Source organism: Mytilus galloprovincialis, chromosome 10, assembly GCF_965363235.1.
Source record: "Mytilus galloprovincialis chromosome 10, xbMytGall1.hap1.1, whole genome shotgun sequence".
Classification (NCBI taxonomy): domain Eukaryota; kingdom Metazoa; phylum Mollusca; class Bivalvia; order Mytilida; family Mytilidae; genus Mytilus; species Mytilus galloprovincialis.
In genome coordinates, this window is record NC_134847.1 from 6,124,150 (window position 1) to 6,151,741 (window position 27,592).

Sequence of the window (27,592 nt, forward strand, 5' to 3'; positions counted from 1 at the left end):
GGATATGGCAAATTTCACGAAGTCTAGTCAAATAAATTATAATAAAAAGGCCAAACAAAAGGGGGGGGGCGTAGAGGGCGTACACTGTAGGAATGAGGTCTCTAAGATCGAATAAGAATATGTTGTGTGCGTCTTGTTAAATTAAGTCTTTTTGTGCTAACCGGTGAAAAAGTAGGGGGAAAATCAGTTTTTTTCTCCTCCCCCACTTTAAAATAGGGTAAAATTATTAATATCAAGGCACTGGCTAAGGTTACATGGGGAAAACAGTGCCTAATAACAATCTTCCTATCTCGTCCTAGCTTTAAAGCCTTTACTTACACTCAGGGGCTTTAATAGTCTTTAGAGCTTTTAAAGAGACTATTTATTGAAATAAATCCGCAATTTATTTATATCCAGTCCGATAATATTTGCTATTAGAATCGCCATACTCGAAAAAAGCTTCCGGTTTTAATTTACGCTGAAAAAATGACAAAGTGAAGGCCAGATTACCAAAATGTCAACAATTAACTATAGCAAGTGGGATCACATTGAGGTAACATTGTAAACATTTATATGATATACCAGAAAATTTAGAAATTATATCTCAAATAAACAAACAGACATAAATTTCACCTTTTTAGTGGCTCAAAAGTATGCCGGGCATGGCCAAAACAGAAACGACCGAAAGAGACACAAAGCAAAATTCAATAAAATTATTTTAACAATATTTTTTTGTTAATTTGGTTATATTCTACATGCTCAAGCACTCTACACCTATTAGTATATGTAATGCTTTGTAACTGTACTGTTCTGACTTCTTAAAACAAACAGTGGAAAGTTCTAGAAATCCAAACATCCATGATCATGATGATTGAGTATGTTTAATTATGTATGTTTTATTATATATACTGCCTTTCTGATGTAAGAATGAACATTAAAAAATGAGATGTTGGTTTCACGTTGTGAGTTAATTTGAATTATTTCAGATCTCTGATGATGAAGACGACACTCATCCAAACATTGACACTCCAAGTCTCTTCAGATGGCGCCACCAGGCACGTGTTGATAGAATGGAAAAATCAAAGAAAGAAAAAGAAGATTTAAATAAAGGATTGACAGAGTAGGTTTAAGTTATTATTACGTCTGTCTGAAAAGTCACAGAATCAAGACTTTGGCATGCTTTTGAAATTTTTTTTAGGTCACGACAGTCTCCGCTTGGGACGCTTTTTCTACCCTTCAACTTAATGCTAAAAATCCCTACCTTATATGAATCGATTCAGTGAATATTTTCCTTTAACACTAAACTAATTTCATAATCCCCACAGTGTTCCTCTTCACGGTAATCTACTCTCAATTCACTAAACCATGTCCAAAAGTTCAACTACCATCTTTTCAATGTATCTACTTCTGGTTGTGGGCAGAATGCTATCTTTTTAAAAACGAAATGATTCTGTAAAATTACCAGTTTATTATTTTCATTATCAATATATTTTTAAAGATGAAATTTCACCGAAATAAGTACATTTATCGTTGTTATTAAAAAAATCAGAAAGTCAGAAACTAATTTGAATGAATTCGATAATACTAGAGAATTCCCAATGTATATGGTAACTCTAAAGAATTTTATCGATCTTTTATTTTGGAGGTAAAAAACGTATTCAGATTCATAAGAATTAGGGGAAAGAAACTGAGTCATTGAAAACAAAATAAATTTACAGCGATGTCAACCGGAAGTAGATACATTGAAAAGATGGTAGTTGAACTTTTGGACATGGTTTAGTGAATTGAGAGTAGATTACCGTGAAGAGGAACACTGTTGGGATTATGAAATTAGTTTAGTGTTAAAGGAAAATATTCACTGAATCGATTCATATAAGGTAGGGATTTTTAGCATTAAGTTGAAGGGTAGAAAAAGCGTCCCAAGCGGAGACTGTCGTGACCTAAAAAAAATTTCGTTAGCCACCTTCTTCTATTTATATGGATAGTCGACCTTTGTATGGATAGAAACAAGTGCCTGTGTGTTGTATGCATCAGCGGCATAAAAAAATTAGGCATAAAAAAATTAATGTTAAAATCTTTTAGTATTAATTAATAAACATGTTAAAATTAACATAGGCTAGCTGGACAGACTGGTATATATCTGTGCTAAGAGAGTGCATGTAAAATGTTCAAAAGAGAAATACTTCACTTGTTGCATTTTATAAATTTATGAAAGAGATGTGGGGTATGTATATAAAATTATTAACAAATGATCCAATGACTATGTGATTATTATTATTATTAGAAATACATTACATTCATTTTACTTAAATCATGTACATCTTAAAAACTATAAAATGGGAGAGGGGGTCAAATGGATTAATATAACCTACATATCATGTTTGATGAATATTCATTGTTAATTTAAAGCAGTTTTAAACAACTTTTAAAGGGGCACTAGCTGTCAAATGCATGTTCACCGATTTGACTCAAATTGGCATATTTGATTTATAACAATGTACATATAAAACATTTATCCAAATAATAAAAAGACTAAAATGAACAATTTACAGGGCATGGGCCCAATAAAATGTACATGTAGCTTTGTTTCCTGTGTATTTTATTCTAAACATCTAACTATCGAGTTGACTTTCGAAAACCTCCGATTGTCATATAAGCGATATAAACATTAATATAGATAGAAGGCCAGGATTTTTTAATTTGTTGGTTTACCGATCCGTCGACCCGATTTTTCCAATTTCCAGAATAAAAATAAAATTGACTTTTCTGCTTTTTTATTCCCGCCAACCTTAACAAATGCATGATCCCTGAAAAATAATTAAAATACCATTTTTTTATGAAATGAAATGCATTGAACATGTTAATCACTAACAGAATTGATAACACTTTCTGATGTGAAATGAAACTTCCAGTTTACGTTTCTAAAAATAGACAAATCAATAATTTATGACCTTGAAATGTTGTTTGCGCAAATAATTTTGCGGAACGAAACCTGTGTTTAAAACCAATTACACAATAAGTTCGTTTCCCTTATTTGTCACCATATTTTCGTACTACGTTTTTACATTTTTTTCTTTATCAGTTTTCGTGCTTGAAGATCATTATTCACCAAGTTTTCTGGAATTGATTAAGAGCTACTTGAATCTGTTTTTATACGCCCGTCGTCTTTTAGACGGGACGTATTATGGTATAGACGGGTTTATCCAAGTCTTATCTCAAAAACATGTGCGCTGCCATTAAGAGGTCACGTGGTGCGTCGGCCATAGCACTCGTGAATGATAACGCACGTGCAATCAATAACCTATATAGTCTATATAATTATCGGTCATTTATAACGTTTTTGTTCCACATATTTCATGTTTATATGACCATGGCAAGTAACGAAAAATATAGGAAAGGGGGAGGAAATTCTTGTGCTGTTAATGGATGTTCTAATAATCGTCGTAAATTAAATGATTGGAACGTATCAATTTGTGAATTACACGGACAAAATCACGAAGACTGTTCTTGTTTGGTTCCATTTAAACTACATGTTATGCCCGCTAATGAGACAAAACGATTTCAGTGGATAAAAGCTTTAAACAGAAAAACACTTCCAAAGCAAGTATTCGTATGCTCGAATCACTTTCTAGACGGAGCTCCGACGGAACAAAATCCTTTTCCAAAATTAAATCTTGGGTATGAATGCCAGACAACCCCCGGTAGACGTAAACTGTCGAGACAAGAACAAGAGAGTAGAAAAAGAAAACGTTTACTGGAAGAAAGCAGTAGTACCGAGACGTGTGTTAACATTAGTCAGACTGAAGGGGGACCGTCTAGTTCTGAACTGCTTCCAGAAGCTTTTTGTGATTTTAATGTGGTTAATCCACCTACGGCATCAGTTGGAACACAATATGTCGATTCTGATTATATGATTTCACAGGATCACATGTATTCAAAACCCTGGTCGGACACACAAAATACCTTTACTCAAACGAATACGGCGTTGACTGAAGAGAAGGGGGTTCAAGTTAAAATTGAAAGTAGCGCTATGTCCGCAAAAATAAGTATAGTAACGGACAGTGACTCTTTGTTATATACTGGTGTAAGTAAAGAAGTGTTCTTTACGTTAGCAGAGGTTTTGTCAGAAGTAAATACATTTAAATTTCAACTTGAAGTCGCCGACCAGTTACTACTTGTGTTGATGAAACTTAAACTAAACTTGTTGTTTGATGACTTAGCTCGTAGATTTGGAATTTCTAAAAGTTTAGCTAGTAAAATGTTTAATGCTTGGATGCCAGTCCTTGCAGAAAAACTTAAGGACTTAGTTGCATGGTTGCCGAGGGAAACAATTCGAGCATGTTGTCCCGAATCTTTCCGAGAAAATTACCCTCGCACCACTGTAATAATAGACTGTGCCGAAACATTTATACAACGACCTACGAACTTGAAAACTAGAAGTGAAACTTTCAGTAATTACAAGTCGCACAATACCGCAAAATATTTAGTTGGAATATCTCCACATGGACAAATCATGTTTATTTCCAAAGCTTTTGGCGGCAGAGCTAGTGACAAGTTTATCGTGGAAAAGAGTGGATTTTTAAACTATTTATTGCCGGGAGACGAAGTAATGGCAGATCGTGGATTTACAATTGAAGATTTTCTTTTTCCTCGTCGTGTAAAATTAAACATTCCTGCATTTACAAAATGCAAACCCCAGCTTTCGAATGAAGATGTCACAACTACTAGACGTATTGCACATGTACGAATACATGTAGAGCGTGCTATTCGTAGACTGAAAGTGTTTAAAGTTTTAAGTGGAACTGTACCAGTTTCGTCTTTAAAGAACTTTGATGACATTCTTATTGTTTGTTCCGCATTGGTGAATTTGAGATCAGATTTAATACGGGATGTCAATGTAGATACGGATTGAATGTAATAATTACTTGTAAATTGTATTTTTTGTCCTTCATTTTTAAATTTTTTTATTACATTTTTATTCAACCTTCAGGTAGTTTTATTTTGATTAATTGATTTCCATTATAATCATGATAATGGTTGTTATGAACAATGTGAAAGATAGTTGTATACTAAATTATATATATTTATTGGTAATAATAAATCTGTTCATTACTTTTTATTATTAAATTTAATTGTATCGAAATATAAGCATCTGGACTAATCAAAGTAGGAATTACCAGTCTCCTGAAGTGAACTCCTGGGGTAATACATATTTATTACATAACAAGCAATTACGTTAACATGTGAAGGTAAACAAGTCAACACTGTTCGTCTTTCCAACTGTGATTAGCCCTAGTAAATTACACACATGTCTATGAAGTCTTCTTGTCCAAACATCAACATTGCATACCAATATGTTATCTCATTAATATGAGATAATTATCAAACTTAAGAATTGTTTTTCAGACCCAGTATTTACTACATTTAATTATATATAACCAAACATTTAATTCAAAATGTCATTTATCAGGTTTATTAAGTGTGTGGTTTTGCATGCACTTTTACTAAACATGCTAAACAATGACCTAGTGTTTAATGTCCAGTGGTAAATATTACATGAATATTACGATGAGAATATGATACATTCCTTGTACTATTAACCAGTTGAGCTAAGTAAATCAGTGGTTGTCATTGGTTCATGTCTGTCATATTTGGTTTTTGTAGATTATTTTGTGATAAATAAGGCTGTTAGTTTTCTCAATTGAATATATTTTTTTCATAAATAAAATTTGTTCATGTTTGGGCCTTTCATTTACAATGTACATGTATTATGGGTCTTTCTCATTGTTGACAGTGGATATTTGTCTCAATTGTCAATCATACCACATCTCCTTATTTTATTATTATTACAAGGACACATTGTTAAACTCTGAGTCAACTAGTCTTTACTTCTAAACCTAGATGTAAATTGTATATTCTGTAAAAAATACACACATGATGTATACTGTGCTTAGCAGAGATGTCTGACCTGGTAGGGGTTTAAATCCTTAACCTCCTTGACCATACATTGATTTATAAGAACAAATGCTTACAGGGTCAATCTGATTCTTAAGATAAAATGAACAACTAAAAGTTTTAGACCATAAAATTATTATTATTGAAAAACCTATCTCATAAAATTACAAAACAGTCTACTGAAAGTGAGACGATCACTGTCTACTTCATCAACAATTCTGGGAATCATTTTTCTCACATAAAAGTCTTTTAATCTTTGGACTTGTTCACGAACATATTCCTGGTCATAATCAACATTTATTAAAATAAAGTCATCTGGACACCTCCACAGGTACAGTTTGCCTTTTCGAAGCCCAGTACAGTACATAGTCAATTGAATCTGCATGTAATAACCCCGACTTCCTTTGACTTTAATTTGATAATGTCCTTCTGTGGTTTTAATTACATCATATTTCCCACCATTTATTAGTTCTTCAAGTGTATTCCATTTTGTTGGAACTGGACATTTAACCTCAAGTAATGTGTCACCATTTAAAATTCCATCTGGACTACTAGAAAGCCACTGTTCTTCAGTTGAGACATACATGCCAGTATCTATAATAGTATTTTCCAGTGACCTTAGGTGCTCTTTAGCCACAGGTTCTTGCTGCGTACCATGTCTCGTATATTTGTTCCCTGTAAATTTGGGATGCAAATGTTCCCTAATAAATGATGTTGCATCAGTCGTGTCTTTAATTGGCACTTTAGTTGCACTGCTTGCAGTTATGCGCAATTTCCTTGCATCTTTCCATAAAACACTGCTACTTTGACCTTTTGTTCCATGTTCCAAGTTTTTCCTTTTTGTGTCATTAAGTTCAATATATTTATTGAAAAAGGTATAACATTTCCTACATGAACTAATAGAAGTATGTTCACCGTGCTCCTCTTGGATTATCACGTTAGACATAGGTGTACAATTAAAACTTTTGTAAACAGTTGTTCCTTTTATTTCGAACAGTTTGGATATAGGTGAATTCTTTATAGCTGCCTTAAATTCTGCATCTGATGAAAATAGAGGAGTGTCACGAACACTTGGCACATAATCTTCATTATTGTCCATAACAGATTCACCAACCTTGGGCTTCTTAAATGTTATATTGGAGAGTGCCTTTGGTTCAACATTCCTTGTGGTCCCTTTATTCCATTGAGCACTTTCATCAGTGCAGGCAATCCCAGTAAGACTATTTCTCACAGCATGTTCCAACTTCCAAAGAAGAGCCCCAACATGACTACACGCATGACATCGGCCTGCCATACACGAACACCATCCATTTTTCACTGTGCCATCTTGTGTAGAATGCACATATACACTGTTCATTCTCGATACTGTTTGAGAAGAACGTACTTCTGCCCTCATTAAAAACGTATTGTCAGTATAAACATGGTGCGTAATAGCTCCGACATTTCCACTTTGAAAGTAATTATAACTTTGCAAGCTTTTGAAATTTTTCATTTCTTGACCATCGACAGCTTTTGACGAAATTAAAAAGTTGTACACATCACCGTACATAACATTTGGCCATACCCTCATATCGTCGGCCCATGTTGTTATTTTATCGAAGCCTGGTGGATTCAGATTATTCATTTTAGTTGTATCAACAATAAAATCATGTGTGTTCAGATAGCGTGCTTTCTGTAATGTTTACAATTTTTCACGACCTTAATGGCGACCGGATATCGATGACCTCGTGCGGACATGTGCAATACTAAGGGGGATAATTAGAAAGACCCGTCTATACTGTTGTCCGTCCGTCCGTCGTCCACACTTTGGACAATAACTCAAAAACACTTTCACCAATTTCCATGAAACTTAAGTGAATTGTTTATATCTATTCATGTAAGCTCCCTTTCGTTTTTTTTTAATTTCAGATTTTAAGTTTTGGATTTATGTGGCTTTATTCATAAAAAAGGGGGGATTTTCAACAGTTCGGACAATAACTCAAAAAGGCTTTCACCAATGTCCATGAAACTTTGGTGAATTGTTTATATCTATTGATGTAAGCTCCCTTTCAATTTTCATAAATTTCAGATTTTAAGTTTTGGATTTATGGGGCTTTATTCATAAAAAAAGGGGGATTTTCAACACTTCGGACAATAACTCAAAAAGGCTTTCACCAATGTCCATGAAACTTTGGTGAATTGTTTATATCTATTGATGTAAGCTCCCTTTCAATTTTTATAAATTTCAGATTTTAAGTTTTGGATTTATGGGGCTTTATTCATAAAAAAAAAGGGGGGATTTTCAACACTTCGGACAATAACTCAAAAAGGCTTTCACCAATGTCCATGAAACTTTGATGAATTGTTTATATCTATTGATGTAAGCTCCCTTTCAATTTTTATAAATTTCAGATTTTACATTTCCGTGTTATGAATTTTTATACTTAAAAAAGGGGGGATTTTCCAATTTTGGGACAATAACTAACACTTTCACAAAATTTATGCAACTTTGATAAATTGTTTATATCTATTGACATAAGCTCCCTTTCCATTTTTATAAATTTTAGATTTTACGTTTTCTTAAAGGGAAATTCCGCGATTTTTTACTTATCATCTAATTATGTTCATCTTAACATAAAAAACACATTTGCAAAGTTTTAAATTTATATTCCTTCTAATAACGGAGAAAATCAAGTATTTGTAACTTTTTTGGTTGAATTCTCGAGTGGGTCGTGACGTATTAGCCCGATTTATTGAATTCTGGGAAAAAATAAAATCTGTTTAACTCTTATAGCTTATCGACAATATACGTAATTAAAAGCGCACAGCTGACGAATGGTCGAAGTTATAAACCACAATATAAGAATGAACGAAAGTGAATATGCATATATATACCGTTTTGTATTGATTGAATTAAACTCCTATAAAATTATCTCTAGTAAATGTTTTTGAATAAATTTAATTAATTATTGTTGAGATTTTTTTCATAAAATATTTATTGAACATTTTTACTGATATTGAACTGAAAATATTTCAGTTCTATTTACCGTTATTGTTTTGATAATCATTTCAATGCAACTAATGTGTGAGCAGAGTGTGTATATTATTTTGTAAAGGTCACTGTATATTTCTCGGCTTGAGGTCAATTCGTTTACCTTGTAGCTATTTAGCCGCAGGTGTGAGTTCAAGCGTACACAGGTATAAATGTTGTTATTTGGAAAGGATAAATAGAAAGGATTAGAGTATATGCTGTCATGATGTTAATACACTAAGATTAAATACACGATGAGAATAAAGATACAATAATTAAATTGTGTAAATTAATTGAAAATAAAATTCAGATTCGTAATTCCGAAAGTGTATAAAAATAAAAGGAAACAATTTTTGATTACTTTCTTAGCGGCAATTGGCGTAAAGATTCAAATATGAAGCAAAAAATAGTAGTTTTAATCTTTAATAAAAACTAAATGCAATATTACCCAATTTGATATACCATTGTACATCTGTTTGATATCATTGACTTTACCGGAATTTCTTAACTTGTATTCAAATCTGGCTGTGTTTAAATGCTAATAACACTATTGCAATTTTAAAGTTTTTAATTGACAAAAAAATACAACATACAACATGCATATTTTTTTTTTAGTTTCTTTTTAACATTTTATTCTTACATAATTAAATTCATTTGACAATCATTTACACGAACTTTTTGTGAAAAGAATACTAATTATCTAAGCTAAGGCATTATATCTTTTGAGGATTTTTGAGGATTTTTTTTTAAATTCTATGATAATAGTTGTGCAATGTTGAACATGATAGCCGTCATTAATCCAAATAAGTAATACAGTAGTTGTAATAAAAGTTATACTTTAGTCATGCATTACAGATATTGACGAATTTATAATAGTTCGTTCAAACATCGTTGTTCATGAAACAATCATTATTAATATACATGTAAGTTTCCTGACGTATAAGAGCCATTGAGGATGAGCTCCAGAGAAATCAGACTAGTTGCGTTTCGTTCGTTTGTTTGTTGGGAAAGGAGAGGAAATGCAACCGCTTGTACAGATAAACGACAGAATTACCATACAAGCATTTATAGTCAACACAATCAGAAAGAGTTCCCATCGTTAGACGGGGAATATGAAGGCTTCCAAGAATGAACAAGTGACATGTCTAACTCTGAACAGTTAGAGAACAGACTATCGACATCGAACGCTTGTTCTTGATATTTGAAACTGTATGCATATATATACGTATACGTTTATGATATAGTGATGAGCTCTGACAAAAACTAAATTCCTTCATGGTTATATCTTGCCATACGTTTATATTGGTTTGTAAGGTGATTACTCAAAATCGTTATTTGAAAATCCTGTTTGTGAGATGTAGATTCATTTCAATACAGAAATTTCGTCTATATATTTCACAAGTGTATAACACGGAGAAGCTCTGAAGGTTCATTACTCCCATTTTGTTTGGGTGTGAACCATCGATGTTTACAGCAATATCAAGGAATAAGGTGATGATGGTAGAAAGAACTATGGGCGTCATGTGGCAAATATTACATGCATGTCGGACAATGAGTTGTCAATCTGTATGAAAAGTTTTCCAATACAACCATATTATTGAGAAGGAATGTTTACATGCTATACTCTCGTACTAGTATTACAGGGTTCTTGTGGCGTTCACCTTAGACACACATCGTTTTAACGATGTTTAAAAAAAGACAGAACCAATTTAATGTCATATTTCCCTATTTTTTAAATATAACTAAAATTCTTTTATCTGACAAGAATATCCCTATTTAGCGAACAAGTAATTTATTCTTTTTTCGGTTATTGAATACCAAGAAAGAAAATAAATCCCGAAATTAATTTGAAACTTTGATACTCAAAAGTTTCCCAGCAAAATATTCACATCCCCTGGGGATAATTAGTGTTCGTCCAGTGGCATATATAACAATTGTGATGACGAATTCCTTCCTTTGTTTGAGAACAATCTTATTGAAATATAAATCTGTGATTTTCCTAGGTCCACAGCTTCAATGAACCAAAGCAAAAGTTATACATCGACCTGTATTTAAATCAAATTGGTTCTCTTCTTCTTTTGGTATACAACTGTAGTCTATCGACATTCGATGATTACATACTGTTGGCATACGTTGGCTTGTCTATTTACAACACTTTTACCCCTATTTATTCAAAATATATGTTTTTTTCTTATGTTCAATGTATACACGTATATATTTTAAATTGCGCTATAGTTCCGTAACTTTATATCCAGTCGTATAAACGAATCGTCGGCAAGTGCGTACATTTTTTTAAATCAATATTTCTGGTCTGTTCCAATCTGTCCTTCACTATTGACAATGACTATATATTACATTTTCCCAAATTCACCCTTGGAAAAAATATTTAAATAGATTTTAATTTCATCAAATCTTATTTTTTGGGTATTATTTATATATTATGAATTATATTCTTTACACCAGAAATGTTATTTATAAACAAGCGTATGAGTTTAGTAATGACAAGTAAGACAGAGTTGTATATTATACATCTGATAGTTCAAAATGGAAAGTTATAAGTTATAAGTTATCAGCCGTGTACACTGATCAATACCTGCAGAAGTGAAACGATGCATGAACTTTCAAGCCCGACAGGAAATCGCTTGAATACCTGGACGTGTCACCTCACACCCCTCACAATACCTTTGGAAGTAATACCTTTAGCCATGCTGGTGATCAGATAAGGGAAGATCAAAATATATTTGAAAAAAGTTTATTACTTTAAAGAATTATGAACAAATTAGATTTTCGAAAACAATTTTCACGGAACACTTATTTATGATTTCAACTTTGACTTTTCACCTAATTCCAATATCAACAGTTTAAAAACAACAGACCATGGTAATTTAAAAAAAGTAAGAATATTTTCCGTATCAAGTTAGTTAGTCGTATTAAACAACCGTACGATTGACAAGATATCGACACGCAATTACGACTACATCGGTTACTGTAGTTTTGTTTCTTTGTGGTTTATAGACATATCGTTTTTATTCATCGGGAAAGAAGACAAGATGGCGGATCTCGGAGAATTGATACTCTAAATTTAAAATCGATGGTGATCGCTTATCTAGCGGAATAAAACTTTAATATCTATGAATTTGAACATTTTTATACAGAATGAACATAATATCAATTTTTGATTTTTTTGCGAAGTTTCCCTTTAAGTAATGAATTTTTATACTTAAAAAGGGAGATTTTATGAAACTTTGGTGAATATATTAATGTAACATCCCTTTTGATTTGTATATATATTTCTAGTTGATCATATAAATTCATTTAAAGCATAAAAGACAAGTTAAAAGAGCAACGGGCGTATCATGCGCTAAAGCGCAGCCCTTTATTCTTGTTTGTTAAAATGACGATTTAATTTCGTCTTTCTCCGTGCACCCCCTTTTTTTAACAGGAAATTATTAGACAATGTCATGCGATGTTTATTACAGCTGAGCAATAATATTTCATCGAACTAAAATTTAAGAAATGATGACAAAATAGCATAACAAACATTATTAGAGAGGTGAAATATATATATATTTATTTTGCCAAGGATTTGTATAGTAAGATTTTGCATATCAGTTTTCTGTCTTGAAAGATATTTTTTTTCTTTTTTTTCCCTGACCGACCCGACTTTTTCATGGAGAAAATCCGTAAACCAACAAATTAAAAAACTGTGGCCTATCATTGTATTAATATATTGAACTCGTGTAATTGGATTTTTTTATTCTATAATTTCATATTACATATGAGTTCTATTATAAAACTGCACAGTTTTAGAGACCCTATTTGAATAATTTCCTTATTTCATATTCTTTTTAAAAATACAATAATCATATATATTCTTAATTTTGTAGCTTTCAGCAGAAGAAAGCAGAAATTCAACAAAAACTTAAAGAAGCAGAAAAGGTATGAATTCTACCGAAGAAGGGCATTTTCCTGTGTTTATTATGTGGTTGCATACATTATGTTATTTTTAATATTTCATTAATACTTTATAACTTATTATAAAGAGATTTTTTATGATTGCAGATTAATCAAATATCCATTACTGGTCACAGGACATTAATGTAAGCATCTATTGGTTACTTTATTGCCTTCAACAATGAGCAAAAATCCATACTGTACATACATTTAATCAGGCTAAGGCATGACAAAAAGCGTAACAAATTAAAAAAAATGAAAATTTTTGGGCTGATTTATGCTTTAACAATAAATAAAAACAAACAAATATGACAAACGTCAATAAACAACAGCCCCTGAATTACATATAGGTTCTTTACATGAATTAACTAACTGATGTGATCCTCGATTTCACTTATAATAAAAGATTTAATTAAATATTAATATAAAAAAGAAGATGTGGTATGATTGCCAATGAAACAACTCTCCACAATAGACCAAAATGACACAGAAATTAACAACTATAGGTCACCGTAGGGCCTTCAACAATGATTAAAGCCAATATCGCATTAAATTGGTTTTCCTAACATTAGAATTATTTGAATTGTATGTGTTATGTAATATGTAAATGTATGTCAGTCAGGGGTACTACTTGTACAAGTGTATTTTATTTACTTGAAGAAGTAAAAAAAAATATACACATATAAGTAAATTTGTAGGATACTTATACAAGTGAATTTTATTTACTTGTATAGGTAAAAAAAAAATGGCTTAGTTATGTCCCTTAGGCATTCAGAATTTTTTACTTGTATAGACACGTTTTTTCAATTATCACCCGTAGTAATAATCTTCGACGCTGGGCGCGCTACAATCACGTCCGCCATTACAGTAATGATAAAAACGTAAACAAAGCATTCAATCGAAACGAGAAATATATAAACAAGTTAGTTCATCCTCATTATGTCTACTGAAGTTAAACATTGTGTTAAAAATTCAATGCCAGATATTTTCAAGGAAATAAAGGACTGGAATGACGATATGAGGAGTTGGCCAAATTTAATGTACGGTGACATTTATAACTACTTGATAAGATCAAAGGCAGTTGATGGGGAAACAATGAAAAACTTTAAGAGCTTACAGAGCTATAATTATTTTCAAAGTGGAAATGTAGACAAAATATTGCATTTCAATGCAACAGATAACAAAATATTTATGAAGGCGAGTGTACGATCATCCCAGACTGTGAGTAGACTTAATGATGCCTATGTTATGTGCACAGGGGAAGGTGCAGTGGAACAAGCCTGGTGTACGTGCATGGCTGGTTTAGGACTTTCATGCAGTCATGTCGGAGCATTATTGTGGAAGATGGAGTATGCTGTGAGAAATAGCATGACTGGAGTAAGTTGCACAGACGAAACTGCCAAGTGGAATAGAGGAACTACCAGGAACATTGAACCAAAGCCCCTTGTCAGTATTCAGCTGAAAAAACCAAAACTTGGTGAAAATACGATGGGTAATGAAAATGTCCCTGGACTACGAGATACACCATTTTATGTTTCTAAAGAGGAGTTTAAAGAAGCCGTCAATGCCTCACCAATGCTACCTTTATTCGAAATCAAAGGAACAATCATGAACAAAAGCTTTAAAAGTAATCCGTCAGTTCGTACTCAAGAAAGTATTGAACAAGTTCATGGTGAACATAATGATTTGTCATCATGTGCTAAATGTGTGCAGTTTCTTTCTAAATATGTGTTCCTGGCAGATTCTCAAGTAGTTAGATTACAGACTGAAACAACACTTCAGTCCAAAAGCTTATTATGGAAAGACTGTAGAAAGTTAAGAATAACTGCCAGCAGTGCTCACAAAGTGCCAGTTAAGGAAACAACAGACAGCACGAACTTTATACGTGAACATTTACACCCAAAATTTGTTGGAAATAAATTCACTAAACATGGCCAGCAGGGAGAAATAGATGCAAAAGTGTATCTGAACTCTAATGGACATCAAGTCCAAGAGAAAGGCATTTGTGTGTCACAACAGGAAAACTGGTTGTCCGCAAGTCCAGATGGAATTTTTGATGGACAAACTCTTCTAGAAATAAAGTGTCCAGTGTCTTCTTCTAGTTGGTCAACATTAGATCAACTATTTGAATCTGGAAAATATGATGTCGGAAAAGATGAAAATGGAGATCTTGTTGTAAAGGAAAAAGGGAGCAGAGGAATTTACCTACAAGTTCAGCTCACTATGTATTGTACGGGATTAAAACAGTGCAAGTTGCTTGTATGGCTGGGCGTAGATGAACATAAATATATTGACATTCTGTATAACGAGACTTACGTTAATAACCAAGTTACCAGATTAAAAACTTTTTATGTAAAAAAACTTCTTCCATGTTTAGTTAATGAGATCCAGGATGACCGTCTGATGATGAGCAAAGCTTTTGTAAAGTTTCTGCATATTTGATAATATATACATTTGCTTAATTTGAGCAGTCAGATTTTGAAGGGAATGTATAATTATAAAGGAACACCGATGTATGTGCTTATTTTGTATTGAAAATTATTTTATTTGTTTTAAACTAAAAAAAATCCATTTAAATAATTGTTTCATTTGTTGGTTTATCTGAACATATATACATGTACCTGTATATATATATTATTTGTGAGATGTGGTATGATTGCCAGTGTGTGGTATTCTTCAAACAACTTGATTGTTGTGATTTTTCAAAGTTACTCTTGATGTATGTACTTTTATTTTCATTATATAATTGTATGGTCAGTCTTTCTGCATCTCTTAGGATAATTACACAATTATGTGTCTACATGTAGTTTGGTTCAGATAATGACAGCAGGGAGCCTTTAGTTGTACTTGTTTGTTTACATTGTTCAATCAGAAATATGTCAATTAATTGCCCTACTGTGTTAAGTAATATTTACACAGTAAATACCATGGTGTGTCTTAATTATCTAACATGGATAATCCCCATAGTTGTGTGGTCTGGCTAATCACAAAGAAACCTGTGTTATTTTTAAGGACATTTCAACTGCTCGTCGGTTGTAAGTTATTAACAATTTCATCCCATTACATCAGTTAAAGAGTAAAATATCTTAAAAGGTTAATCATGAAACCATTTATTGATTAAAAAGGTGTCCAAGTTTAATGTTTTCATTTAAATACCTCCAATGATGTTTTACTCTTTGATTGATGTATTGCGATGAAAGTTTTATTATAAATTATGAATAAGAGGAGATGAGTTGGACAATGTTATACATCAATGCGACAGACACCCAATTACAAAATAAATTTGACCTAAAACTAACACAAACATGACAAAGGTAAATTCAAAAAGGTAGAGTTCATAAAATAACCAAAAGACGTCTAGAGAGAAATATGTCATCCTGAATATGCATTAACTATTTGCCACTGGACGCTAAACAAACATCATAATACAATCATAATGCAATGAACATATATATCAATTACATTATCCAAATGCCTTAAATATACATGTACATGCACAGTGTATATTCCAACTGTTAAAAAATAACAAACTAATTTCACTCATTACTTTCATTAGTATCTCTGTTCAGATCTGACCGTAAATTAACCAAAGCAGAACATACAAGCAAAATGTCATCAAAAAGTTTTAAGGATGATACAGGCACAGTCCCACTTAGAATTTTGAAGACCTTCAATCGTCGAATTACCCTTTCAACATGTATCCGTACTCTAGCAATCCTTCTTGTGGTTGTCACATCTTCCGCACTTAACTGGGGTTTGTTTTTTGTGAACGCTGGAATGTTCAGCTTAACACGCAATGGAAACAATAAGTCATCTATTGTAAAGCCTCGATCTGCCATTATCTCATCGCCTGGAAGCAAGTAATTCATGAATCCACTTTTGTCTACAATAAATTTATCGCTAGCACGACCACCAAAAGCTTTGGATATGAACATAATTTGTCCATGTGGGGATATCCCTACTAAATATTTAGCTGTATTATGGGACTTGTAATTGCTGTACGTTTCACCCCTACTCCTTAAATTAGTTGGTCTCTGAATAAATGTTTCAGCACAGTCAATGATACAGGTAGTTCTGGGATAATTTTCCCTAAATGATTCGGGACAACAGTCTCTTATTACTTCTCTAGGGAGCCAAACAATCAAGGACTTTAACTTATCTGCCAACACAGGAATCCATGAATTAAATATTTTGCAAGCTAAACCACTTGATATACCAAATCTTCTGCATAGATCGTCAAAAATTAAATTTAACTTAAGTCTCATGAGCACAAGGAGTAATTGATCTGCTACCTCTAATTGAAAACTGAATGTATTGAAAGGAGTAAAACATTTCACCAGCGTGAAAAAGACTTCTTTTGTGACCCCTGTATACAATAAAGCGTCATTGTCCGTTTTTAAGTTTTGAGCAGCAGACATAGTTGCTCCATCAGATTTACTTTGAACTCCCTTTTCTTCCGTTAAAACTATATTTGTTTGAGAGGATTTAGTCTGAAAATCGGTCCATTCTTTCCCGTACGTGTGATCTTTCTGCGGTAAGAAGTCTGATTCAAGATATTGTGTACTAACAGTAGATGAAGCTTCTATAACATTAAAACCACATATAGCCTCCGGTAATTTCTCGTACGGCGTACTTGCGCCTGGTTCACTTTCTAAGGTAGTGTCCAATTCTGTTATTTCCATATCGGAATCAGAATCACCAGTTTCCAGTTTTCTTTTTTTCACTGACAATTGATGTTTTAAAATTTTTCTTCTACCCGGAGTTGTCTTATTTTCATACCCCATCTTTAACTTAGGAGAAGGATTTCTATCCATAGGTTTTCCGTCAATAAATTGTTCAGAGCATACATATACATTTTTTGGAAGATCTTTCCGATATAAAGCTTTAATCCACTCAAGTCGTATCAATTCTTTGGATGGCATTACATGAAGTCTGTAAGGAATTAAACACGGGCAATGGTCGTGCATTTCACCATGTAATTCACACATTGATTTCTTCCATAAAGTTATTTTTTTCCGATTATTGGAACAACCATGAACTGAACATGAGTTCCCACCACCCGTTTTGTATTTATTTTCACTCTCCATAACAAAACGAATAAGAAAATAGTGGAAAACAAAATGTAAACAAAAGATCGATATTGTTGTGATTAAAGCACGTGCGTTATCTATCATTAGTGCTATGGCTGCAGCACCACGTGATAGATCAATGGCAGCGCACATGATAATTAGGTCAGATCTTGAAAAATGTGTCTATAAGCAAAAAAATCATCCTTTCTTCTTTTCTTGAATTCTTAAGATTTCTTTGCTCTAATAGAATTTTAAATTGTTTACCTTTTGCAGATGTCTTTACTAATCATTTAAGTGTAATTTCATGGACAATGAAAGTCCCATTTGTCTGTTATCTTCTTAACACTGCTCATTTACAAGCCCCAAAGGAGCAATTTTTGAATGCCTTGCGCAAATATACAAGATCTTTGCTCAATCAGTTTCTTTGATGAATTGATGAGATGAAACATTGAACTTTAATGAAAAAATTTGAGCAAACCTGGGAAAAATCTTTAAAGGCTTGATTTTACATCTCAAAACTTGAGGATTTTTGTGGGATTGTAAGAAAAATTTACTTATACAAGTAAATTTTTCAGAAAATTAAGGGGAGATTATTCAAACATTATTTATTTACTTATATGTGTATATTTTTTTTCACTTCTTCAAGTAAATAAAATACACTTGTACAAGTAGTACCCCTGACTGTATGTACACTATTTATTTATTTATTTATCTGTAAATGCTTTTCCTTTGTTCTGATAGAACCAATTACCAGATATTAATAAATTACAACTTGAGATGAAAGAAATAGAAAAACAAGAATCAGATTGGCGAGCAAAAGAAGAGGAACTGAAGAAAAAAGAGAAGGTACTTAACTTTTATTTAGAATTGAATGTTTCTTTTTGTAACTATACCCAGCAATAAAAAAATGGGGATATACTGTTTTAACTCTGCCTGTCTGCAGTCTGTCCATGGGTTCCATGAGTATTTTTCCTTTTAGCTTTCTCAGGAACTACTTTACAAGGATTTCTGACATTTGGTTTCAGGGTTTATATGAGTCAGTGATGCATTTTTTGTTTCATCACTTAACAACTTCCTGTTTACCTTTAGCTTATACTTTTAGTTGGGTATTATTAGTGAGCAGTAGCTTACAGATTTTGCTTTAACTTGTTTTATTTGGGTGTAAAACTAAAAGCTTTGACCAAGCACCAAAAATATGTATGAATAATCAATTTTCTTAAAATCCTATACGAAGTATTTTATATTACAAAAAGAACCATTCATATCTTATAATTACATTTACAATGTATATGCTATTACAAAAAGAACCATTCATATCTTATAATTACATTTACAATGTATATGCTATTACAAAAAGAACCATTCATATCTTATAATTACATTTACAATGTATATGCTAAAACCATGTGAATTCAGTTATAAAAGATTTGTTTGTTTTCCTTTGCATTATTGTCATGAAAAGCATGAAACATACATTTGGTGTGAGCAAAGGCGCAGTGTTGAAGAATGTACTTTGACCTATAATGGTTTACTTTTATAAATTGTGACTTGGATGGAGAGTTGTGTCATTAGCACTCATACCACATCTTCTTATATATATGTAACGGAATTATTGCAGTGTAATTTTTTGGGTAAAATTTGGTCAGTTAAACTTACAAATTTGGTTGAATAAGCTTTGTTTTCTTATTGTCCAATGTCAAATATTTAATGCATAGTCAGGATGAGCACAAATGAACAAATAGGACAATAGAAATCTTCTTGTTGTGTATTTAAACAAGGGAAAACTTATTTGGTATAGTTATAATAACTTAGATAGCAGCATGAATAGGTTTTTCTTTTGTGTAGAACATATTATTTCAAAAATTTGCTTATCTTTAAATTAAATTATATAAAAAAGATAAGATGTTTCTTTCTTTTTTTCAGTTGACTCCATTGAATATAGACACTATTTGTCATGATGGGAAATCAAAAACAGTAAGTAAAACAGAATTTTATGTTGTTCCTCTACCTAAAGTCTTTGAATGAAAACACAAGTTCAACTATATGATGAATTTTATGCACCAATTTACGGGACGTGTTATCAGGCCCGTAGCCAGGAATTTCCAAAGGGGGGTTCGTTGGACTAACAAACTCGACTTTAACAGTCACGATTCGAACAGAACATCGACTTTAACAGTGCTTATTTGTTTTCAAGGGGGGGTTCGTCCGAACCCCCCGAACCCCCCCTGGCTACGGGTATGTGTTATGGTATACCGTTGCCTGTCAGTCTGTCTGTCCAGTGTCAACATGTCGGACATTAACTAAAAAACGCTTTAACCAATTTAAATAAAACTTTTTGGATTGTTTATATGTATTGACGTGAGCTTTCTTTTTAAATTTTAGATTTTACCTTTCCGAGTTCTGGGGTTTTATTCATTAAAAAAGGGGGGATTTTCCATTTTTCAGAAGTTCTCATTAAAAAAATAACAAAACCTGTAAATACAATAAATGGAAATTTGAGACACCATAAATCTGCCTAAACCTTCATGAGATCAACTGATATCCAACAACATCACAAAAGTCATTAACAAATTAGGTAACAATAGAGCTATTTTCACCAGTAGAAAGTTGCACCATCAACTTGGCCGGGTTTTGATGGTAACAAAATGTAGCATTACTAGTGATTGGAGTGAAGCCATTTGAACAGAAACTTGCCACTTTTAAACCAAATACATTACTATTATTCAAATGCAATACTAATGATAAAATATGAAAAAAGAAAACAAAGGAGAAATGCATGAAATGTTGAGTGTAATAGCTCAATGTTGTTGTCAATGACTCCAACTGTCATTTATGACATTGACCTTGAGATGTTGAAAAATGAAAAACAGTGTCACATATCTTTTTGCCCTAAAGAATACCTTAATAAATAAATGCTGTTTGCATTCATGCTTGAAAATTCAAAGTTGTAAAGAGATTTTGTACAAAATTAGTTGACACCATATAAAAAAAACATAACCAATTGTTCTAAAACAAAGATTTGTAATGAGCACATTAATTTACAAGAAAAAAACTGAAACTTGTATGCCAGATGAACTTGCACTCAAAGGTTATTAACCCTTTCCTCCATAATGAGGCCTTTTGACGCCACCCCCTTTACTCTATAATGAGGCCTTTTAATGCCACCCCCTTTACTCCATAATGACGTCTGTGTAGTACCTCAGTTGAAAGGTTTTGACTGCAAATGTCTGCATCAGACTTAATAAAATTTGTATCCAATATTAAAAGGAAATACACAAGAATATCTGACTTAAATTTACTTGATGAAATATTTGTTTTGTTCACAATGCATTAATACTTTAAAGATTATTTTTCAGCATTTTATTGAAAAATCCTAAGCATGTCAAGTATGCAAAAAATCCTTTAAGAAAAGGGTTTACAATGTATAATTCAGAAAAGTTTAAACATGTTGAAAACATTTTAGTGTTTCCACACTTGTGTATTTTATCGTTTAATTTGTTGCTTTATTTTTTATAGATAATAAATAAGATTGCACCAAAGGTAGAAGTTTTAACAGAGGAAGAAAAGGCTGAAAGACAGGTAATGATGCTTTTGAAGCATGGAATATATCAGAAGATAAAATTTATTTGTGCAAGATTTTGAAATAGGTTGAAATATGAAATTTTCCAAGGACATACAGATAATTTTTCCTGCTTAGAACAAGATTAAATTTTTACATAAGATTGATTGATTAATGTTTGCTGTAATCCGCATTAGCACAAAAAAGACTATGTCACAGCGAGAGCTAATTGTTATACACAAGCAGTGATATTGTTTGCCTCAAATAACAGCCGAAATTCGGCCTTTTCCCCTAAAGAAAATTCCCAATTTCTAAAAAAAATGGCTTAAAATTCCTCCCAAAAAGGTCTACATTTTCCCCAAACAGTGATGGCATTGGTAGTAATGTTTGTAAATATTGTATTCATGTTATTATTTTGATATTATAAAGCACTTTTGAGATCCGGTTTTCTGATCAGAATCATCATGGTGTTTGTAACACATGTGGTTTTCAATGCATTAAGTACCATCATTGCTTCTGTTTCTTTCCCCTCTCAGAAAAGTACCTTCCGGGTTGAAAATGTCTGACAACCAAAATATACATGAAAAAACAGTGCAATAGACAGTAAAGGTCAGCAAAAAATCGGAGATGTGTTTAGAATAATATTTCCCAATTTCAATAAAAAATATGCATTTTCCCAATAAAAAACGGTAGAGGTAGTTTTGAAAAAAGACAACAATATCACTGACAAGATAATGTTAAGTTATTAAACTTTAGATTGATAATTTGATATGTATAAACTAAAGATACCAGTGTTGGGGAAAGTTTTATCTAAGCAAGGTTTAGAAACATGGATTAAAATAACAACTTAGTAAGGTTGGTATTACCTTTCAGCATGTACATGCTTGTTTAACTTTACAAATCAATTCTAGATTTCTTTAATGTAAATTGTATTGAAAATGGAAAAATTTCTTGGGTTTTTGATTTTGTTTAATATTTTGTGGATAAATATTTTTTTAGAAAATTAAAACCATAGGAATAATTAGCAAATGAGATAATCTCTGTTTCTTAAAACCAAGAAAGAAAGTCCCCAGAACATTAATGTTTTATAGATTCTTGTTATAGGGGTATGTTTTTTTCTATTCATAGCAAGTATTTGTAAAGAAAAACAAAGAAAAAGTAAAGAAATTTGGTATGTTGAGGCAGTATAAAGATAGTCAGCAATATCTTACAGATAATCCAGAGTTAGTGTGTGAAGAATCAGCTAATTATCTTGTCATCTGGTGTATTGACTTAGAAATGGAAGAGGTTAGTGTCTGTTTCCCTTCCAAGTTATCTCCCCTCCCTGTCTGTTACATAAAGATAATTCAGAGTTAGTGTGAAGAAGTAAGTGTCAAGTATCCTCCCATTAGCAACTTTTTCTTTTAAAAGCTATGAAAGAATAACTAGGATTTTATAAGATTTTCAAGAATAACTTTTAAATCTATATGTAATAAAATTAAGAAAAATAATGTTAGTAAGCAGCATATGGATAAAACTAGAGGATTGGAAATATTTGACAGAATGTCAAAACCAACATAAGCTAAAATCCTGAAACAAACAAAAATCATGTATCAGGAATCTGATGTACAGTAGGTGTTGTTAGTTTATGTAATTTATACGTGTTTCTCGTTTTTTATATAGATTAGACCGTTGGTTTTCCCGTTTGAATGGTTTTACACTAGTCATTTTTGGGGCCTTTATAGCTTTTAGTTTGGTGTGAGCCAAGGCTTGGTGTTGAAGGCCGTACATTGACCTACATGTATAATGGTTTACTTTTATAAATTGTTATTTGGATGGAGAGTTGTCTCATTGGCACTCTCACCACATCCTCCTATATCTATATTATATATTTTCATGAATATATGATAAGGGAGACAACTTGTGTCTTTTTTAACATACATGATTTTCATTTTACTAAGGTAAAATTTATTACTTAGATAACAATGTTTTGTTTTCTTTCAGAAACATGAATTGATGTCACATGTAGCTCATCAGCTGATTGTTTTGAACTTTATCTTAGAATTGGCAAAATCCATGGATATCCATCCGAGAGGATGTGTGGCTCCATTCTTTAACAGGTGTGTTGTGACAACAAAATAAACCATGTGTTGTAATATTTCCATTGTAAACTGGGCAATAAAATGAATATATTTTTGATGTGATCAACATTTCCACCTGACCTGTTTGTCTCTCAAAGAATAAACAGTTTGGAAGTTTTAAAAATATAAAAAATAACCAAATTTGTCAAAAAAATGGAAAATAATTTTTTAGAGAAAAAAATTTGCCAGGGAATGTCAAAAAATTATTTGCACACAAAATAAATAATTAATGTAACTGGTAAAAATTTCAGTTTTTTAGGTCTGTGCAGTATGTGTAAACTCACCCAAACTGTCCAAAAATCTTATTAACTGATGTTTGCATGATTTGAATTTTTCTCTGTAGAATACAGATGGGTGAAAAACAGTATATGGAAGCATTTAACAGTGAACTAGATGCTTTTAAAGAAAGAGTTAAAGTTCGAGCCAAAGAAAAACTAGATAAAGCTATACAGGAATATGAAGAGGTATAGTAAAGTATTGAGAGAAACATCAGTGATAAAACAACAAATAAATTTAATTTTTGGTGTGAATTTATAGAAGGTTGAAACATTCAGTTTGGATATTTTTAATAGATCCGACTTGGTCTTAAAATAACTGTCATATTATTGAATTGTTGTTTTGTTAACATTTAGTGGCAAATATTTCCGTCATATTCTGGGTCAAAGGACCACCTGATAAAAAAAAAAGAAAATCCATATGTTTTAATGTTAATACAATGTTATAATTTGACAGGAAGAGAGACAGAAAAGATTAGGACCAGGTGGACTGGACCCAGTGGAAGTCTTTGAATCTTTACCACAAGTAAGGCCTAATATTGGGATCTCTTGTTAACTGATATGTGCAACTTTATTTTATATCTGAAGAAAAAGAAATGTTGGTTAAAATGTAAATGAGAAAAAAGTAAAATAACAAAAATACTGAACTTTGAGGAAAGTCCTTATTTAAGGTGGTACCTAACACTACAGGGAGATAACTCTGTAAAGTCAGCTAAACATTTTAATTATGTTGTGTTGTAAAAGGAATATTAAGCTTGTCAATGATCAAAATTGGTGTTTGTCAAACTGCTATATAACCAGTGTAATTTTTTTGACAAAACGGTTGGTTCAAAAATTTTTAAATCTTTATATTATGAAAATTAAACGAGCCAAATAAATTTTAGTGAAAGTGTTTGGTACCACCTTAATTGAATTGCAAAATCAAAAGCTCTAACACATGAAAAGAATGAATAACAACTATTAATGAGAAACCAAGCCAATGTCTTAAACAATCAAGCAATTGGGTAAAAGGACAAAAACATGTAATCATGAACAATACAAGTGTCTTAACAGTATAACAAGCTCTTAATCAAGAGTTTAAAAGTGAATACATTAAACAGAAACAATCTAAGATATGTCCTTGTCAAAGATTCGATAATTATCAAAAACATTACAATATGACACTAAAAAACCACAAGCAAGGTTACCTGCATCCGCGCAGGCACTGCAATAAGTTGCAGATTTTAAACAGATTTTTGTTTAGATATGTTCCCTGCCCTTTTTTTTTTTTTACATGAACCATGGAATGATAAAATTTAAGTAAAAAAAAGCCTACAAAATAAATCAGAATAGAAAGATAACTAACAGAAAATAAAGACATAATAAAAAACAGCAACAAAATAAATGATGATTACTGTTTGAACTGTGCATCTTATGCAAGGCTGTAAAATATTAAAATATATAAACGTTGTCAAGACTATAGAATGAAATTCAAAACAGTGTGGCTGTGGCCATTGATTGACACATTAAATTCATCCATTGACTGGGACAATTTACGTGAACGTTTGTCTGTAACGACCACTGTCCACGACGTACCTACGATAGACATTTAAACTGTGGGGTCACCAAAGGTTTCTTAACGCCTTTAATTATAAAATAATTCGACAAATTAATCAGGAATAACCTTTATGTGTTGATTTATATAATTGGTATAAATCAAAACGTCGTGTTATTTCTGAATATTTTTCGAATTACTTTATTAAGGTGTTGAGAACCTTTGGTGACCCCATAGTTTAAGTGTCTTTAAAAAGTACATAGTGAGCAGTGGTCGTTACATACAAACGTTCACCTAAATTGTCCCAGTCAATGGATGAATTTAATGTGTCAATCAATGGCCACAGCCACACTGTTTTGAATTTCATTCTAGGAATTTTACAACATTCTGCAACATAACCCATGTATTCTGATGAGGTGACAAACATCCACCATTCAGTCGATCCATCTATCTTAGATATCCTGATATGTATTCTATAGTCTTTCCTTAACTTTGAGGGCAATTGTTAGGGCAATCATTATGAAAATTGCAATTTATTGAAATTACTAAATTCAATTTATATCAATAAAAATTAAAATCACAAAGATACTGATCTCCGAGGGAAATTCAAAACCGAAAGTCCCTAATCAAATGGCAAAATGGCAAAATCAAATGATAAAACACATCAAATGAATGGACACCAACTGTCACATTCCTGACTTGGTACAGACATTTTCAAATGTAGGAAATAGTGGATTAAATCTGAATTTATAGTGCTAAACCATTCATGTGTATGACAGTCACATCAAATAATCATTCTTTCTGTTTAATTTAGATATTAAAAGATTGTTTCGATAAAAAAGACATTGCTCTATTACAACACGTTGTTGCTGAAATGCCACAGGAAGAAGCCTCTTACCACATCAAAAGATGTGTGGATTCAGGTCTGTGGGTGCCAGGGGGTGGAGACCAAGGTCCCAAGGGTGATGACGACGGGGAAGAATATGATGAAATTAATGAAGGGGCTCTAGAACAGGAGTCAAAGAAAGAATCGGAGGAGGAAAAAGGAAATAAGGAAAGTGAAAAGGAAACTGACAAACCAAAACAAGTCTCTACAGAGGAAGTGGACTGATTATAGTTGTCGCATTTGTTGCTTAATGAATTTTCTTTTATTAATGTATGTTATTATTACAACCTGAGAGATCTCTGTTCTTTTAGACATGAATTACATCTATTCAAAGCTTTTAAGTATTGTTTACCTTAGATTACAATCAGGGTATAGTTTGTGTACCTGATTGAGCAAAGTATCTAATTTGGTGTCAAAAAACTTTGGCTTGCCCCTTAATCAGTTTGGTCATACATTATCAATGACAAGGGGAAATGGTTAAAAATGAGCTAAGTCAACTCCTGTTATATCAATTGGATTAACTTACCTGTAAATTCTCAAAGCTAGACATGAATTTTTCAGAATATTTTATCAATTGAAATGGTAACAGAATTGAATTGAAACCTAAGTGACACCACAGATCACAGTTATTCATAACACCATATTCAGTAAATTTCGAAATCAGTTACCGCTAGCTAGACATAATTGAAATATAAAACTTAAACATTCAAAAAAGGAAGACACAAAATGTATTTTTTATTGAAATAGATTTAAATTATATTAGTGAAAGTAAGTTTATTATTAAAAACATTTTTTTTATATTGTTCTTGTTCACTTCCTAGGTTTCAACAATGCATTATTAATGTTCATATTAGATTTTGTATTAAATTATAATATGTTATTTTATATATCACTAACTAGAAGCAGAATTTTTTTTTTTTAATGAACTTCAAAATACACTTCATCTCAGTTTTGAAAGAAATTGCTATAATGATGTTCCAAAGTATTTGTCTTGAGTATTTTATAGAAGAGTTCATTCATATGCATATTATAAATGTTGTTACTTGATCTTATTATTTCAGATTTAAGAACAAAAAATTGTCAATCCATTGTCATTTACTATCTGATAAATAAAAAAGGCTTTAAGGCTTCATCATAAAATATGGAGATTATTATTTCTGCCCATCTTTTTGCAAGAGAAGTTTTTTGTTGATACAATGAAATTTGCATGGTTTTTTAAAGTCATATGAAACCAGTGACTTGTGAAAAATA

General features: G+C 31.9%; 2 protein-coding genes across 2 annotated transcripts; both read left to right on the top strand.

Moving 5' to 3' along the window:
- The first annotated feature begins 405 nt into the window (after nucleotides 1–405).
- On the top strand, nucleotides 406–27,279 carry LOC143049733 (hsp90 co-chaperone Cdc37-like). The gene is made up of 11 exons (XM_076223426.1): nucleotides 406–532; nucleotides 966–1,099; nucleotides 12,832–12,883; nucleotides 18,709–18,813; nucleotides 19,891–19,941; nucleotides 21,484–21,546; nucleotides 22,655–22,813; nucleotides 23,510–23,625; nucleotides 23,990–24,110; nucleotides 24,379–24,447; nucleotides 26,270–27,279. The coding sequence occupies exons 1-11, from the start codon at nucleotides 494–496 to the stop codon at nucleotides 26,564–26,566; spliced, it is 1,206 nt and encodes a 401-aa protein (XP_076079541.1). The 5' UTR covers nucleotides 406–493; the 3' UTR covers nucleotides 26,567–27,279.
- On the top strand, nucleotides 13,846–15,413 carry LOC143049732 (uncharacterized). Its single transcript, XM_076223425.1, has one exon. It carries the CDS (start codon nucleotides 13,874–13,876, stop codon nucleotides 15,338–15,340), a length of 1,467 nt encoding a protein of 488 aa, XP_076079540.1. The 5' UTR covers nucleotides 13,846–13,873; the 3' UTR covers nucleotides 15,341–15,413.
- Nucleotides 27,280–27,592: the final 313 nt, after the last annotated feature.